Source organism: Dufourea novaeangliae, unplaced genomic scaffold, assembly GCF_001272555.1.
Source record: "Dufourea novaeangliae isolate 0120121106 unplaced genomic scaffold, ASM127255v1 scaffold54, whole genome shotgun sequence".
In the NCBI taxonomy this organism is placed as follows: Eukaryota; Metazoa; Arthropoda; class Insecta; order Hymenoptera; family Halictidae; genus Dufourea; species Dufourea novaeangliae.
The window spans coordinates 1336160-1352660 of NW_015373944.1; the positions used below are offsets into that span (position 1 = coordinate 1336160).

Consider the following 16501-nt stretch of genomic DNA (forward strand, 5'->3'; position numbering starts at 1 on the left):
GGGGGCACCATTAATATACAGGTTTCGCCAGGAATCTTTTCTCACGGGCTTTGAATCACGGCTGCTTTCATACTAATCCTATATCCGGGCGGTCCGTACACGTCGCTTCTTCGTCGAAACAACCCCGCGGGATAATTCAATTCGGCATCGTCCACGGTGGTGCTTTTCGAAAGGCTCCAATCAGAAACTTTCGACCCTTGGGTGAATTGTTTCTAACGGACAATGGGTGCTTCAGTGAAAAATTTTGAACCGTAACATACCATTCTAGGGATAACGAGGAAGAATATTCGCTGGAAATTTACGGTGATTAAATTTCTCGGGTGTTGGAACGAGATACAATTTCTCGATTAACTTCATTTCAACGCGTCACGTTTTCGAATAGACATTTTTGGTTTATCTTTTCTTATTTGTCATACTTGAAAGAGAAAAATCAATCGTTTCGATAATGATTTGTTCATTAGTGATAAAGTTGTGATTTTTTCAATGTTCCATGGATCACGTGTGACCATGGTTGATCCGTATCATTTCGTACAGAATCGTTGCGGAACAGATTCGCATTCAAGTGAACATTGGCGGCGAGAGCAATCCGATATATCCCCGGGAGTGGGTTGTTTTGGTTTCGACGTGCCAGATCGGAACTGATTGACGCTCTGGGATATACCCCGGCTGACCCGGAGTTAATTAGGGAACCTAAGCGAACCGCAAGCTCGCTCTAAGCTGTTTGGACCGAGTCGCCATTATAATTAATTAATTAGCCGTACGGGGTCGAACTTAATGGATCGCCATGCAATACACGTTTTCGGATACTCCGTTCGATCTGAATGTTCGCCTCTAGGATTCGACGTTTCTATCCCGGCATACTATCAAATGGTTGGGATTTTTAAACAGAAATCACGTGGTTCCTCTTACCTTGTCCCAGCTCTTTTTAGCTCGAATTTTCAAGGTCCTGACATCAGATTTCCCAGCGAGGTATCCTTGAAAAAGGAATTTGGAAGGGGCCACAGCCAGCTCGTAGCTTTGGTGTATTTTTATTAACCGAAATCCTAGGCTATAATAAAGAATGCTATGTGTATACATATCCTCTATCTATATACAATAAATCCATCTTCCGCAACGTCACCGCAATAACACTTGGCAACATGAAACCGAGTTTTCTCTCTCTTGTCTCGTTACTTGGCAGGAGTCACGCGTTCAATCAGTCACTATTCGAGAAAATCCCTGGACGATCCAGTGACGCGGTTCTCTGGCACACAAAATGGGGGACCCCAGCTTCCGGTCGTGGTCGTCGCGCGCAGAGAGGGAAATAATGAAATGAAAAACGACACGAGTCTTCTAGAAGACCGGTTCATAATTTAACTTGTAAGATGCTGTTCGTTTTTTGGGACTATCGATTACGAGTAAGTGGTAATATTGCTTCCGCAGCATTGTAAGAGGGTGGGAGGGTGGAAGAGAGGGGCTCAAGGGAGACAAGATCGTCACCCCTCGGAGTATAAGAGCGTCATTACGAACGTCGTCGAGTCGCGCGACAGGTTCTTTTTGTACGTCGATTATTTACAAAAAACAGTGTCTCGTGTGCATAGAATACGAACGTCGAAATGATGAGGGAGAAAAGCATTAAAAAATCAGTCTTCGTAGGAGAGATTCGAGTGTTCCAAAAAGGGGGATGGGGCGGTTCGGTTCGCGTCGTTGTTCGGTTCTCGTGAATGGTCGTAGGATCGGTTTAATAAAAGATCAGAAACGATCGTTAAACGAATTTTCCCACTGTTAAATCAGTCTACGAATTCGGTTCGTTCACGCGGCTACCAGCGGCGATGAGCAATACCATTCCAGTCCCTTCGTTCATGTTCCTTACGGAACCAGAAAACATCCGATACACACAAACGCACACTAGTCTTCGAAATTTGGCACGCGTCAATCGCTACACTTTCTTCACTGACACCTGGCATCCGTAAACGCCTCGATCGAGCCGCGATAATTATCACATCTCCCGTGCAAGAGGATCGAATCGTACACGTATAAGCGGCTAGCTCGCCGAGTCCCCGGTTAAGATCTAGGCCTGTCGGTTTTGGCACTTCTCATAATTGAACTCACCGGTTCAGACCACGTTCCTTAAAATCGTTCCTAGCTACTTCAACAAACGGAACCAGTCTCTGTCCTCCTGGAACTCGAGGAACCGTATCGGCAGGTCGTGTACCGCGACGTTCAATCCTGAATGAAACGCGGAAACCGGTACGATATCGTCCCGTGACATCGGTTGCACGTAATTTGGTCGGGCGTTTCTCCTCCGCTCGACTGGGCATCTCTCCTCTGATCCTGGTTAACCGAAGATACCCTCGCAGCCGGGGGCGTTGCTCATCTCGATACCACAGTGATTAGTCTCTTTGCGAGACTCCTTCGCTTTGTGCTACGAGTTCAGGGGCGTGGTTCCGATGTTGCTGATGAAGCTGGGACAAGCGTTGTCCGCCCTGTCCCCGCTCTGCAGCGAGAAATGCCTGTAGGACATGTACGCCTGCGGATTGGAAGACAACGGTTGGTCTCTCTTCTCGGTGGACCGTTGCTTCTTCATCTTCATGTAACCCAGGACAGATATCAGGACAACGAACACGACGAAGCCCATGCAACTGCCAACTATCAGACCGAGCCGCCTGGTCAAGATGGTCGCCAAACCCCCTCTGTCGCTCATCGTCCCGTCCCCGACTATTGAATCCGGCGCATCCAGTGTTCTAACCTCTGTACATCGGCTTGTGGGCGAGTTTACCATCACGGGGAGGGCCGAGCCCTCGATCACGTCGTCGTGAGACGCGTTCCATCGCCAGGAACCGATGTCCTCCGGGATTGGCGTGCCCCAGCTGCCAAGACCCAGGACGCAAATCAGGTACCGTGTGTCCGAGGCTAGCTTTGTCAGCCTTACCGAACGTGCTTTAGGGTCTAGCAGTTTACCTCGTACCTGGAACGTTAATTAGTTTCAATAATTAAGAAACGTTACATGCACCTGATTGCAAAGACTTTTTTAGTAGTTTTTGCCAGAGGTGATCAGTTTCTTTCATGAGCAAACTTTTCGTCGGTGGCATGCAAATCGTTTCAATGGATCCTAAGTAGACCATTGTTCATCGACCAAGGAAAATGTAAGGGTTAGTGAAGAATAATGATGCTCCGAAGAGAGAATCCCGGTTCATATTTTCATTAAAAGACCTACCTCGTCGACATTGTCCAACGCATGATAAGCCACTTGGTAACCGTGCAGCCCGGAATGGTTTCTGCTCTGCCACGAGACGAGGACAGAGAACGGCTGGATGTCTTGAATCGCGAGTTTCAGGACCAGCGGAGCAGAGCAGAAAGCATGAGGGTCGAGATCGAGGAAAACCAGACCCCGCAGCTCCGGCGGTTGCTCGCATTTTAGCAGACCACCCTCGACGTTCCCGACTCCGACGCCGTTTCTTCCGCGACCACGACCACCGCCCACTCCGCTAACTAGCTTCTGATGGTCCCTCAACCATTCCCAGAGTTCTTGCGACTCGCAGCCGCAGTGTAACGGATTCTCTGTGAACATTGACCGAATGATCGAGTTATGGCTGGTTGCATTTACTCCTTCTTAATGTAATTGGTGTCCTGAATAAGGGTATTGTGTCAGTGGTGTCATTAAATCAGCAGACGATACACTGATGGCGAGAATGTCCATAATGAAGCTTGTGTGTCTGAATCTATTTCCATTCAACTCAGACCGATGTCACTGATTACCATTTGTATTATTCGTTTAGAAAATTTAGGTTTTCGCCATGATAGAAGTGTAATTATACTTGCAATTCATGAGTAAACGTGTACGTAAGTACGATTTATATGCTGGAAACTCGGTCAGGAATGACTGGAATACCCGAAACTATTGAAACTTCGATCTGAAACAGGACGTGGTCTGGACCACAGGGCCCACATTAAATTTGGAAATCTTTTAGGGGGGATTAAGAGCAGCAGCTGGCGGACGTTACACTTCCGCAAGGGACTAGTTCGCAGACTCGAGGGGAGAGGATGAGACAGAATGGGAGAGCGTGTTTGATTGTCCCACTGTTGAGTATCGATTCGGGACGATTGTACGTGACCAGCGATATGATTGGATTTGCAGCAGTAGTAACTCCATATGAATCGATAGCACCGATACGTATACTATTATTCCCACTGCCTCGCATGTTCCTTGAATAAAAGCCGCCCGAGGAAATGAAACATTGATGTCGCGTTAATCGAAACGACTTTTCCCCTTTGTGTTACCGTTTTCAATAAATTGACCCTGTGTTTCCGACTTCTCTAATTCACTAAGTATTTCGATATTTACGTTACCTTCAGCACGTAAGCTCCGTATCTGTGTCTCCAGTGGTCGAAAAGCGTTCAGCGGAAGGTTCTCCAAATAATTCCTACTAAGGTCCAACACCCGCAGCTTCTTCAACGGTCTAAATGCCTCGCTAGAAATCGCGTTGATCCAGTTACCGTACAGATGCAATTCCACCAAGCTAACCAAGTTCTTGAATGTCACTTTGCCCACGATCCCGATCTGATTGTACGAAAGATCCAGTATCTGCAATGACTTGAGATCATCGGGAAACTCTTCGAGTTCCTTCAATCGATTATGGGTTAAATTTAATATCCTCAAGTGCTCCATTCCTTTGAGTCTTTCCTTAGGTAGGATCTCCAGGCTGTTCATTCCAAGGTGTAGCGTCAAAAGGTTGGGCAAGCTCCTGAATGCCCCTGGTGAAACCCTCTGGATGGAGTTCTGGTCCAGATACAGGTGCAACAAGGCTGGAAAAGCCTCGAAATCCTGAGACGTGACTATGCTTAGATTGGTACCGGATATATGGATCTCTTGAAGGCTAGGGTACATTGCGTCCGAGGGTGGATCATGGATTCTGTTCAGAGGATTTCTCGTTAAGTTCAGCCAGGATAATCCGGGAAGATTCTGGCCGGAGAGTGCTACGGCTGGGATTTGCCTGAACTTGTTCCCCGACAGGTCCACTCTGCGCAACATAGAGGAATGGACGAAAAAGTTTGCCGGCAGAGCGTTCAGATGATTGTGACTAAGGTCCACAGAAATCAGTCGCGACAAATTGGCCATGGCGAAGCCAGACATCTTTTCAATATGATTGCGGCTAAGATCTAACTCCCTCAGGTACTTTAGGCTGGCGAAACTGGCCACGTCCACGTTCACGATCTCATTGTTGGACAGCGAGAGGATTTCCAAGTTGAGAGCATTGGCCAACGCTGAATAGGGGATGTCTTGGAATCGATTGTGATCCACTCGAATCTCCCGAAGAGACAACAGTCTATCGAAGACGCCTGGAGGTAGACTGCGAAGTTGGTTTCTGTCTAAATTTAGTCGGGCCAAGTTTCGATTCAACACGAAGATCACCTCTGGCAATTGAGCGATCTGCGCGTCGTCCAGCAACAGTTCTTGCAACGATGGAAGTCCGTTCAGACTGTGCTCGGAGATCTGGCTGAAGTTGTTACCAGATGCTGCTAAAGTACGCAATCCAGGGATGCGTAGATTCAAGAGGGCAGAGGCTGTAAGTAAATTGCCGTCCAGATTCAGGTCAGACAGATTGCTGAGTCCACGGAAAGCACCGGTCTCTACGCTCATGATAGAGCAATTCTTTAGGTTCAGTGTTCTGATCGGTAGACCCTCTTGGAATATGGCGTCATGCAGAACAGTCAGATGATTATTCGCCAGGTCGAGTATTTTAAGTTTCTTCAGCGCAGTCAGAGCGTAGGGATCCAATCGCCTTAGCCCGTTATCCTGAAGATACAATTCCTCCAGTTCGTGTAACTCGGAGAACGTTCTTGCGGTGATGTGACGGAGCTTGTTCATGCTCAGTTCCAAGAACTTGAGCGCCTGCATTGGCTGAAAGGCTCCGTCCTCTATTCTCGATATCGAATTGTTGGTCAGGTAGAGTCGTTCTACCAGAAGCAGGTCTCTGAAGAGAGGTGCCTGGAGATGCGTCAGCCTGTTATGACCAAGCCACATGATCCTGACGGAGGCTTGTCCGCGTAAAGAATCATTATGCAGCACAGCGAGGCCATTGCTGTCCAGTTGAATGGACACCAAGGAGCTACCGCCGGAAGAAGTTTCGGAAGCGGACAACTGGAAAACGTCGCCCAAGACAGTCAACTGATTCCCCTGCAGGTTCACGTGTTGAAGACTGTTCAGTGTTCTCAACGCTCCCGTCTCCATGTCCGTGATCGCGTTGTTTTGCAGATGAAGCTCCAACAGAGAGGGCAACGGTGAAAAAACACCGCGCTTCACCTCAGCGATGCGATTATCTTGGAGCCGTAGCTCCCTAAGTTGATGCAATTTCTGAAAAGTGCCTGGTTGTAGCTCGCGGATCTTATTCCCGTCAAGGGACAGGGAAGATAGGTTTTCACAGTGCTCGAGAAACTCTTGCGGCACCCTCTCGATGTAGTTGTTGCTCAGATGTAATTGAGCCAATTGCGTGAGACTGGTGAGACCCTTGCCGTCGATTCTTCTGATGGCGTTCTGCTGAAGGTAAACGACCGTGAGGCTCACGCTGCCGATGAACGCATCTCCCGGGATCTCGAGGATATTGTTCTCCGCCAGGTATAATTCCCTGAGCTCCGGCAGCCTCGCGAAAACTCCGCCGATGTAATGAATGTGATTATGGCTTAGCTCGATGTTACGCAGCCTTTCGTTCCCCTTGAACGTCGCCACGTCGAGGAATACGATCTTATTGCGGCTGAGATCGATGAACTCCAGGTCTTTCAGCGAGACGAACGCGTCCTTGTGAATGGTCTCGATCGAGTTGTAATAAAGGGAGAGGGTGTGTAGGAAGTGACATGGCCGGAAACAGTCCTCGGACAGTTTCTCGAAGTTGTTGCTGCTTAGATCGAGGACCAGCAACGAGCTCAACAGACTGTAGCCATCGTCCGGTAGCTCCGATATCTCGTTCCAGGCGAGTCTCAAAGACGCTAAACCCTCTAATCGTCTCAGTGGCGCCATCGGGAACAATTTCAGCTTGTTCTCGGCCAGGTTCAGGTCACCCAGGCTGTCCTCTAACCCGGCGAACGCGTACTCTGAGATCTTCGATATCTGATTACCCTTCAGGGTCAGCTTCATCAACTTCAGCCCGTAGAAGCAGTACGATGATAGGTCCTGTATCAGGTTCGCCTCGAGATCCAAAGCGGCCAGCTTCGGCAGCTTGGCCAACGATTTCTGCGGAACGTGCGGCAATCGACTCGAGACCAGCGCCAACGATTCCAGGCTATTGTTCAGATTCTTGAACGCGTCCTCGTCGATCTCGCGCAGCGACGAATGGGATATCTGCAGGTGTCTGATCTGAGAGCCAACGGGAAAGCAGCCGTCTTTCAATTCCTCCACCGTTTTGTCCAGCTCGTAAACGTTCAACGACTGCACCATTGTACCCGGTCCTGGAAAACGGCCGTAAAGGGCGCCCCCATTAATTTCATTAAGCTGCGATAACGCGGGAGTTTGGATTTCGCGTGCTGCGTCGGTCGCTCGAATGCCGCCCCGTTCGGGATTTTACGAGCGGCGTAAAAGATAATGAATTCCTCCAAGAGGCTGTTCTTACTACATCGAGAGGATGCCCTACAGATTTAGACATTACGCGACACGCTTTGTCCGACACGGCTATCAGCGGCCCCAGATTTTCATGCATCTGTCGCGAGCAATTTAATCGAAAATTTAATCATCTACAATTTATTGTACGAGTCTAATATCCGTTTCAGGAATTCGACCGATTTCAGTTGAAACGCGCTGAATTTGTCGATGGTACGCGATACAACGCTTCTCTGATCGACGATACGCTAAATAAGATGTTTATCCGAGTGCCGTTTTAAAATCACCCATTAAATGCTAATTAATTTTCCATTCCACGGACTCGTACGAACACGAGCCTGTTGTCCCTGATTATGGTAACTGTCTCCGCGGGTACTATCATGTTTCCGAGAGCAGTTCCTAGGGCCGTTCCGTTAATAAATGAAAATTGGACGTTGCGACGTTGCTGTATCGAAAAAATTCACCCTTTATGTCGACAGCCACGGTATTTTGCATCACCGCCTCGTGTACTCACCGCCCGCGCTTCGAACTCCCAGCAGAGTGGTCCTCAGTGTCTCTTCCGTGGCGCCAGCGCATTCTAGGAAAAGACCGTCCTCGAAATTGTAACAGGGACAGCCGGGAATTGTCTCGGGGGGAGGGCACTCGGCTATCTGGGCGGCGACGAAATTCTGTATCAGTAGAATCTGTACGATCAGCCGTAGCGTGTGTCGCGTCGCGACACGAGACCGTCTTCTCCATCTTTCCGGCGTCATCGTTGCGCCGCGTTCGTTACCGGGGTGCCTCGTGCTGCTGGATGACGACGCTGAAACAATGGAACGTGGAGAGAAAGTTCGTTAAAATGGGGCCCCTTTTCACGGAGATATTTTCAGCGGCACGAATAATCCTCGCACGAGAACAAAGAATACTAAACAAAAGCAGGTATAAACTACCTTTTCTGTATAAATATCAGAAGGTGATTAAGTATTCGTAGAGTAAGTGTATTATATTTTGCGTTGTGATGGTAGCTGGAAAATGAAAAATTCTACAGTTGAATTTGAATTTAATTACGTAACAGCTCCGGTAGGATTTTTTTAGGAGAAAAACGCTTCGACGGCGTTCTTCAATTATCGGACGTCTTCAATTATCGGGATCGACGCGGCAATTCAAACGGTAATGAACCTGTCCCGTAATAAAAGTACTGTCTAGTTCTTTTTGAGATATTTTCCTTTTCCCGCCTCGCTCTTATCTGCCTTCGTTATCGCCGTCGAGGCGGAAAATATTAAGGAGATCCGGGAAAATTGTCATTACGATGTCCTGGCTCTCGGTCTCTAATTATAACGAGGATGAATACGAGCGGAGCCGGGGCTCCGATTTAATAATCGTCCTGTTATCTTAATGGTAACGTCAATCGTGATACCGTCTCTTCGTGCATCTTCGAGAAACGCAAATCATACGGGTACCTGGGTGAACAGTGAACACGTTCCAGTTCGTCGCGTTTTTTAGCAAGTAAAATTGATCTCAGGAGAAAATAATGGAAGTTCGAGAAATCGCGACGTATAATTAAAAAGTTCTGTTGTTTTTATAATATTAATAATCATCAGAGAGGAGTCTGGGTTTTTTCAACCGCAACGGTACGCGCCAGACTTCTCTAATTAAAGCAATAATTAGTTAATGCAAGATTGATCGTCGACGTTGCCGGAAGGGAACGAGCAGCGACGCGCGTGCGCTGTTTTAACGCGCGTTTCCGGTGGTCGATCGCACGGCCTCGATACGTTGTTAATAATTTTGCAAGGAAACATCCTATCAAGAGGATCAGTTAAATAGTCACCCGCGGCGACGTTGTCGATGATTCCTGACGAGCTCCCGTCTGTGTGGCGTCCGGTTTTGATATACCGGAAACGCGCGATTCAGTACGCGTGCGTTGGTCGCGCGTTCTCTTCTGCTTTCTTCTTTCCCCGTTTGCCCAGATTGACGCGATTATTTCCAGAGTTCATTCGACTCGACTACGTGCCCAGCGCATTTCGTACGGGCTCTGTAAAAATGATTGAACTGATCTACGATCACTATTCAGAATTGACTTCGACTTGACACTTGGAATATATTACGATAAACTATTATCAATCTTTGCTATATTATAAGACTCCAAGTCCACATATCTTGTTGTTCTACTATATATGTATATAAAATCTCCCTTTATTTCAACGCCAAACAGTATCTGAATTGAACTGATCCACAATCACTCGTTGGGATTGATCTAGGTTGGACTCTCGGAATATTATACGATAAATGGTTGTTTTTCTTTGCTGTATTATGAATCTTCAATTCCAGATATTTTGTTCTACTGTATAAAATCTCCTTTTATTTCAACGCCAAACTGTATCTGAATTGAACTGATCCACAATCACTCGTTGGGATTGATCTAGGTTGGACTCTAGGAATATTATACGATAAATGGTTGTATTTCTGTGCTGTATTACGAGACTTCAATTCCAGATATTTTGTTCTACTGTATAAAATCTCCTTTTATTTCAACGCCGTCCGTGAAACAGTATCTACGTTTCGCGGATCAGTTACCAGTTACAGACGGACCATCGCTGTTAACGCGTCGCATAAATACCGAAGTTCCGGCGTGCAGCGTAGTCGGAATATCCGGGTTCCCGTGCGAGACACATTCTGAATACAGCGATTTCCTGCAATAACAATCGCGGAATTATGTATGCCAACTGCGTAGGCCGCGGAACCGAAACCTCTCGGCCCTGCATCTGCTGCACCGTCGTGTGGATCATCGCTGGACCGACGACAAGAGTTGCACCATATGTCCGTGTACATTGGCTAACCTTTCCAAGCACAGAGAGATACGAAAAATAGCCGTTCAAAATTTCAATTTGTTCACACTTATATGTACCTTTTCCTAACACCTGGGAATTATATCATCGAACGAAATTTCTAGAAAATTGGCCTAGGAGGTTTCGGAAGAATTCTTGATTAAGTTGACTGTAAAAGGCATGAAATATATTCGACGAAGAGATTAAACCATGAGTGTAAGATTTGCCTGGAATTTTAATGAGACACATCGGATAGCATCGATACTTCGTTTCCAGGTATACCCGTTCCATAATCGAAACCCGAAACAACCACGGGTACGAAGTTCCAAGACAATTATGAGGCTGAACTTACTAATTGGTAACTTCATGCAAGAAGGTGTTTGTTCGCGGGATTAAACCTTAATGTACCTGTTAATAAGTTTAATCTTAAGGTGCCGATTATGAAACTTGCGTCCTAGGGAAGCTTAGTTTAAACCGTCGAGTTTCTAATGCACGCGGGGAACAACTCGGTAAAACATACCCTCCTGAAAACCGAGCAACGAACAGGACAGAAGAGGGACCAATTTTCCGCAATCTCCATGGCCTTGTACCCTCGTTTTCGATACGCCTGCTAACCCCTAACCACTTGGCCCGCTAAATGGCCTACCCGTGTTCCGCGGGCGGTTCCTGCGGTCGAAATGCAGAAAGCGCTGGGAACCATGCAAAACTTTCAGGCCGCGTAAAAACGGGAGTGAACCGCTTATTTCGCGGTTTAGGAAGCGGTCAGGCCCAGGAATTTTTTCATTTTCCCCACGTTCAACCGACGATAACGACCCCGCTGTTCCAGACTTAATTGAACTATTCCAAACGCTATCATCGCGACAGGAAGTTAGAAAAAAAAATATAAACTCCGGGCGTGGTTTTATTATCCACAATGTAACAGAATTGTGTTAAGTGAGAAATAACAAAAAATACACGATCGGTATGTGAAAGTAGAGCCTCGACTATTGTGCACAACTCTTACAAGGCCCAAGCGACCAAGTAATCGTTCATGTCGGCGGACGTCTTCTATTAGGACGAACGTTCCCTCCATTTCCGGCGCACGTAATAAGATCGCGAATTCTCGACCGTGGGGTAACGTTATTCCATTCGAGTCCGTTGCTTTTCTGTTCTTTTTTTTCGACCTGTTGTCTACGTACAAGTCCCCGGACAAGGGAGAAACGACCGTCGCGGTTGTAATCCCATAAAAGTTGCTCTCGCGAAAACGCGAACGTGTTTTTGCGTGCCGCGAGTGACCCACAAAACGATTCAACTTCTGTTACAGTGTGTATCCCCCAACCCCACCCCACAGGTAGCTTCGCGACCTCGTTCCACGATCACCGGTTGTATCTGTAACGGTGGCAAACGAAAAAAATAATGGTCAACGCAAAAGAAGTAGGGCCATTTTTACGTCTGGGGTCTCGGGGAACTAACGACCAGGAGGTGTGTCTCTTGCTTCTTCCCCGTTTCCGTTTGTTTCTGTAACGATGTACAGGTAAGTACACGCTAAAAAAGGTAATTTTAAGAAAAATATGTTTACCCGTCTTAATACTTTGAGGGTAATGTAGGAAGTCGACGACCCAAGTGAAATTCCATTGTTCCCGGACACCATCCGAATTTTTATTTTCACTGAAATAGATTTTAAACGTGCGACTTGACGAATGATTGTATAATATAGTAGAAGCTTTGACTAGTATCCCGGAATTTTTGTAGATTTTAAAAAATCTTAAATCAGTAAAAAAATTATGGCAAATGTTTACAACAGAAACAATTCCGATTTGGATGATTTTTTAATCTGTTGTCAAGGTCATCACCCTGAGTTGTATTGTGAAGCTTTCAGGTAGGAGTCGCACTTTGTAAAAAGTTATTATTAAAAAAGTGTTTAGTAACGTACTTTAGCAGTACTGATAAGTAACATGACCGATGACGTTGACCTTGACATACGTTGTCGGGGCCACCCTTTTGAGTGACCTTCAGAAAGTTTCAATTATCAAGTATTGTTTATTAAAAAGTTATTAAGAAAACAATGATACCATTTTCTTGAACTGCCTCTAACCAACTCAGGGTGATGACCTTGTCAACATATTGAAACCACCGAAATTGGAGGTGGCTCCGTTATTGTAAATATTTACCAAAAAAATTAATCTCAGACATAAACAAGCCAGTTCGTCTACGGAGGGTTAATGGCTTTCTACTAGTACTAACCATCGTCCGATCTAAGCGATCCCAAGATCGTCCACTGTTTCCCAATATTTTCCAATCGATTCGATCGCTTTTTCGGCTTCCTTTTTTTTTTTTTCTTTCTATTCGCACCCGTGGCTGCGGTGTTAATCAGCTCGCCACAGTTCGTCGAAACGCTGAATAACAGCGCCGTAAGATCGAGGGGGGGGGGGGGGAAAGCATCGCACAATGGCCCCGGTCCGATTGAAAATATCCAACGGCGCCCCCGATGAATAGCCCGTCACCGGAAGCACGAGCTGTCACACGTCGAATCGACAGACACGCGCGCGCACATACATACATACGCGTTCACACATGCACTAGTGGGTTGGACGAGGACCCAAGACCAGTTTAAACTACGCTCGGATGATTTTCTGTTTACTAACGGTCGAACGTTTCACTGTGTGACTCGAAGGGTGTTTTGGTGTTGGAAGGGAGAGAGTGGGATCTACCGATTAAGGTCGGATCTCACTTGGGATTCGACGAACGTTTTCAATTTAAACATTAATCTTCGTACGACCGGCTGACGAGTGACGGCTGAATCCCCTCGAGCCACCGTTTCTCGTGCCGTTACGATCCGAGGCTGACCTCTTTGTATCGTGCCCGATGCTTGCCGAGTGTCTGAGATTACTGTTGGGAAAGTGCTAACCCCTCGCTATCGAGGAGAGACGGAGACCACTGTCTACTTAGAAATATTTATGATACTATCTTACGGATTTGCTAAGTGATTTCTTCTGTGAATTACTGATTGTGGAGACGGAATAACTATTGGTTTCAGAGGACACTATATCTGGACCGCAGAGCCAGACTGTATTAAGTCTACTGTTTAAAAAAAAATGACATTTTACATGTTTCCTGTGGTACGTGTGACTTAATACACTCTCGGCTCTGGGGCCAAATATTTTATGCAATAGCCGAATACGATCTGGTTGTGTCTGATCATATGTGGATTTTTCTACTTATTGTAAAGTCAAAATCCCTATTTTTGGCGATGAAATACATTACCAGCACTTCCAATGGCAACAATCATAACTAATGATTACTTAACCCATTAACAATGGTGCCACACACATTGAAAGTGTCACATTTTGTGAATATCTAACTTTTGCCAGTAAGGATCCGTGGTTCCACGGACGTGATGTAGGTACCTGCACGTTTTCAGTCGAGAAATTCAAGCATATGGCTATTAGTTTATGAAATATTTAATGTTCAGAAATTCATCGCGAAAGTGCAAATCGTTGCAAGTCTTTCGGACGACACCAGCCAACCTCCGAACGCCTCAGGTTCGAAACAATTTGGTTCGTTCTGCTTTTATGTGGCCCGTCTGGTCGCGAGTACGGAACTGTTCAAACAACACCCGCGCCATAAAACAACACTTTTATCTCATATTTGGTCGGCCGGCCACAATCAACGTTCCGAGTAGGTCTGAATAAAAAAAGGACCGGGGCAAGCGTGTATTGAATCGAGTACGACGAAGACGTCGGGACGAGCGTGGAAAAAACGTTTCCCGGTGGGAAACCTGGTTGTATGGTACGGTACTTCCGGTGGAAATAGCTTTCCCCACTTCTGTAGACGTAACTATGTGCACGGTGAAATTTATTGATTTATAGAAGCTTCCATTGCGAGCCAAGGTAATGGAATCGAAATAAAGATTTCAAATACATATTTAAAGTAATATAATCCCGCTACAAGCTCCCTGTTGGCTCTGTAATATGAATTTCTCCCAAGAGAGTTCTGTAATCCTCTAAAGGCAATAGATTTACAAAGTAATGTGCATGCTCGCGAAGCGCACGATTTTCATTAGACAATATGGTAATGCATGTAAAGCGATTAAGTTGAACTCACGCGATTCGTAACTCGTCGGTTTCAAGGCGACCCGCGGGGAATGCTTTATTAATTTACCAGGATAGAAGCCGTACAGCTTTGGAATTGGACAACTCAACAAGGTTTTTACGGCGCGTGCTGCCTATTGCATCACGAGCTGCTCGTAAACTGCACGTAATTCCTGGAATACGGCATCCTATGCGGAACCACCGCGCGATATGCAGATAGAGTGGTATCGTAAAACCGCAGCTAGACGCTCGCGATACGTCTTCCCTCTTATGAGGCTTTTCATAAATGATTCTTCATCTCCACTCTACGATACTCCAGACTGTTTCTTTTTGTATCGCTTGCTGCATTTCTCGTCTTTATTCGTTCTTCGAAACTTTTCATGTAAATAACGAATTTGCGCATCTCTGCCATCGATGAGCGCAATTTCCTATCAAAAGTGTATAATTGGAAATTTATCATACATCGACAATCATTTTGCGATGTGAATTGGCTCGATATAAAATTGCGATATTTAAATGCATACTTTTTAAACAAATATCAGAATACGATGCACTTTAATGAAAGAATAATTTTTGCGCGCGAAATAACCCGTTTAATTCGGAATAGCCCGTTTTAATTAAAGTACTATATGTATTCTTCGCAATTAAATTGTATTAATATTAATATTAAAATTAATTAACAGCGAATATTGAAAAGAATGAGTATTTGTATATTCAGCAGAAATTGATTGGAGTATTCTTTACGCGACCAAAATATACAGTTACTTTTTTTACGTAGGTTTTGTTATTGCAAACATGAACGTTGTTACTTTGTTAAACACACCTGCTGATTGGTGTTGCGTCTGCCTATTATCCACTGTTTCTACTGGCATTGAATATTGATTATTATACGATAGTGTCTATACAACATGGAACCAATTTCTCTCCGAACTATTAATTTACACTAAATTAGCAATACTATGCTGGAAAACGTTCATTACCGATATCACACGTGGACATAACCAGTAATGGTCACGCGCACGAACTAAATAGAGTTTAAATATACACAGTAACTGTTGGATATACATTTTTCCTTCTCGATTGTACCACCACTTGCGGAACACTTTATACAGGGTGTCCCATTTGAGTGTAACCCCCAAATATTTTTTTCGATTGTGAAAATACACAACAAATATTTTATACGTAATTTGAATGGTATTAACTGGTCAGTACACTGCAGGTGTTGTTTTTCTCAAATGTCCCCTGTTTTATCGAAGTTTTCAAGGCTATTGATGTTTCTTTCAAATAACTACATATTTCAGTAGGTTATGCCATAGTATCCTCACGAGCAAACTCGGCTTCCGCTAGAGGAAAAAGTGGAAAAGAAGAAGGGCCACTTACCACTTGGAATCGGGAATTACTGACATTTATATCAAACTAACATTCACTTGGACCTTTATTTAAGTACTTGAATTAAATTTACCAAGTGTTAAAAGGCCTTTCTACTGCGCCATTTTTTCCCCTAACGGAAGCTAAGTTTCCTCATGAGGGTACAAACACGAATAAACGGACGAAAATAAAAAAAAATGTGTAGTTATTTGAAGAAAAAAAAAACACCAATGACCTTGAGAACTTCTAGTAAAAACGAACATTTGAAAAAAACCACTAATACCCTTCAAATTACATATAAAATACTTGTTACGTTTTCACAATTCACAAGATATTCAGAGTGTCAAACTTAAATGAAACACCCTATATACGTCCCCCACTGTATAGAAAAACCGTGTAGCTAACGCGATAGAATGAAAAGATCAAATAAGCCTCCAGCCTGTAAAACTTCTTCACACTGTAAACGATCAATTCCCTTACGAGTAATGTAATCAGATGTACCGTTTTATGGGGAAAAAATTGGATTAGATAAAAGCTCAAGCTCCAAGGAACGATTCGTTGCCCCGCGAACTATCTCGTCTGTTTCATTCCCCCACCCTTTGCCACCGCTCCGTTTTAGTTTCGTCAGGGGCAGTTTTTTTCGCCTCGATCTTCGGAATCGAACCGAATTCCAGCGCAGCGGTCCATCG

General features: G+C 45.3%; 1 protein-coding gene across 1 annotated transcript; it reads right to left on the reverse strand.

The window, feature by feature from the left end:
• Positions 1-2404: 2404 nt before the first annotated feature.
• On the reverse strand, positions 2405-7411 carry LOC107185930 (chaoptin-like). Its single transcript, XM_015573706.1, has 3 exons — positions 4261-7411; positions 3197-3540; positions 2405-2947 (listed from the first exon to the last, which is right to left on the reverse strand). Exons 1-3 carry the CDS (start codon positions 7409-7411, stop codon positions 2405-2407), a joined length of 4038 nt encoding a protein of 1345 aa, XP_015429192.1.
• Positions 7412-16501: the final 9090 nt, after the last annotated feature.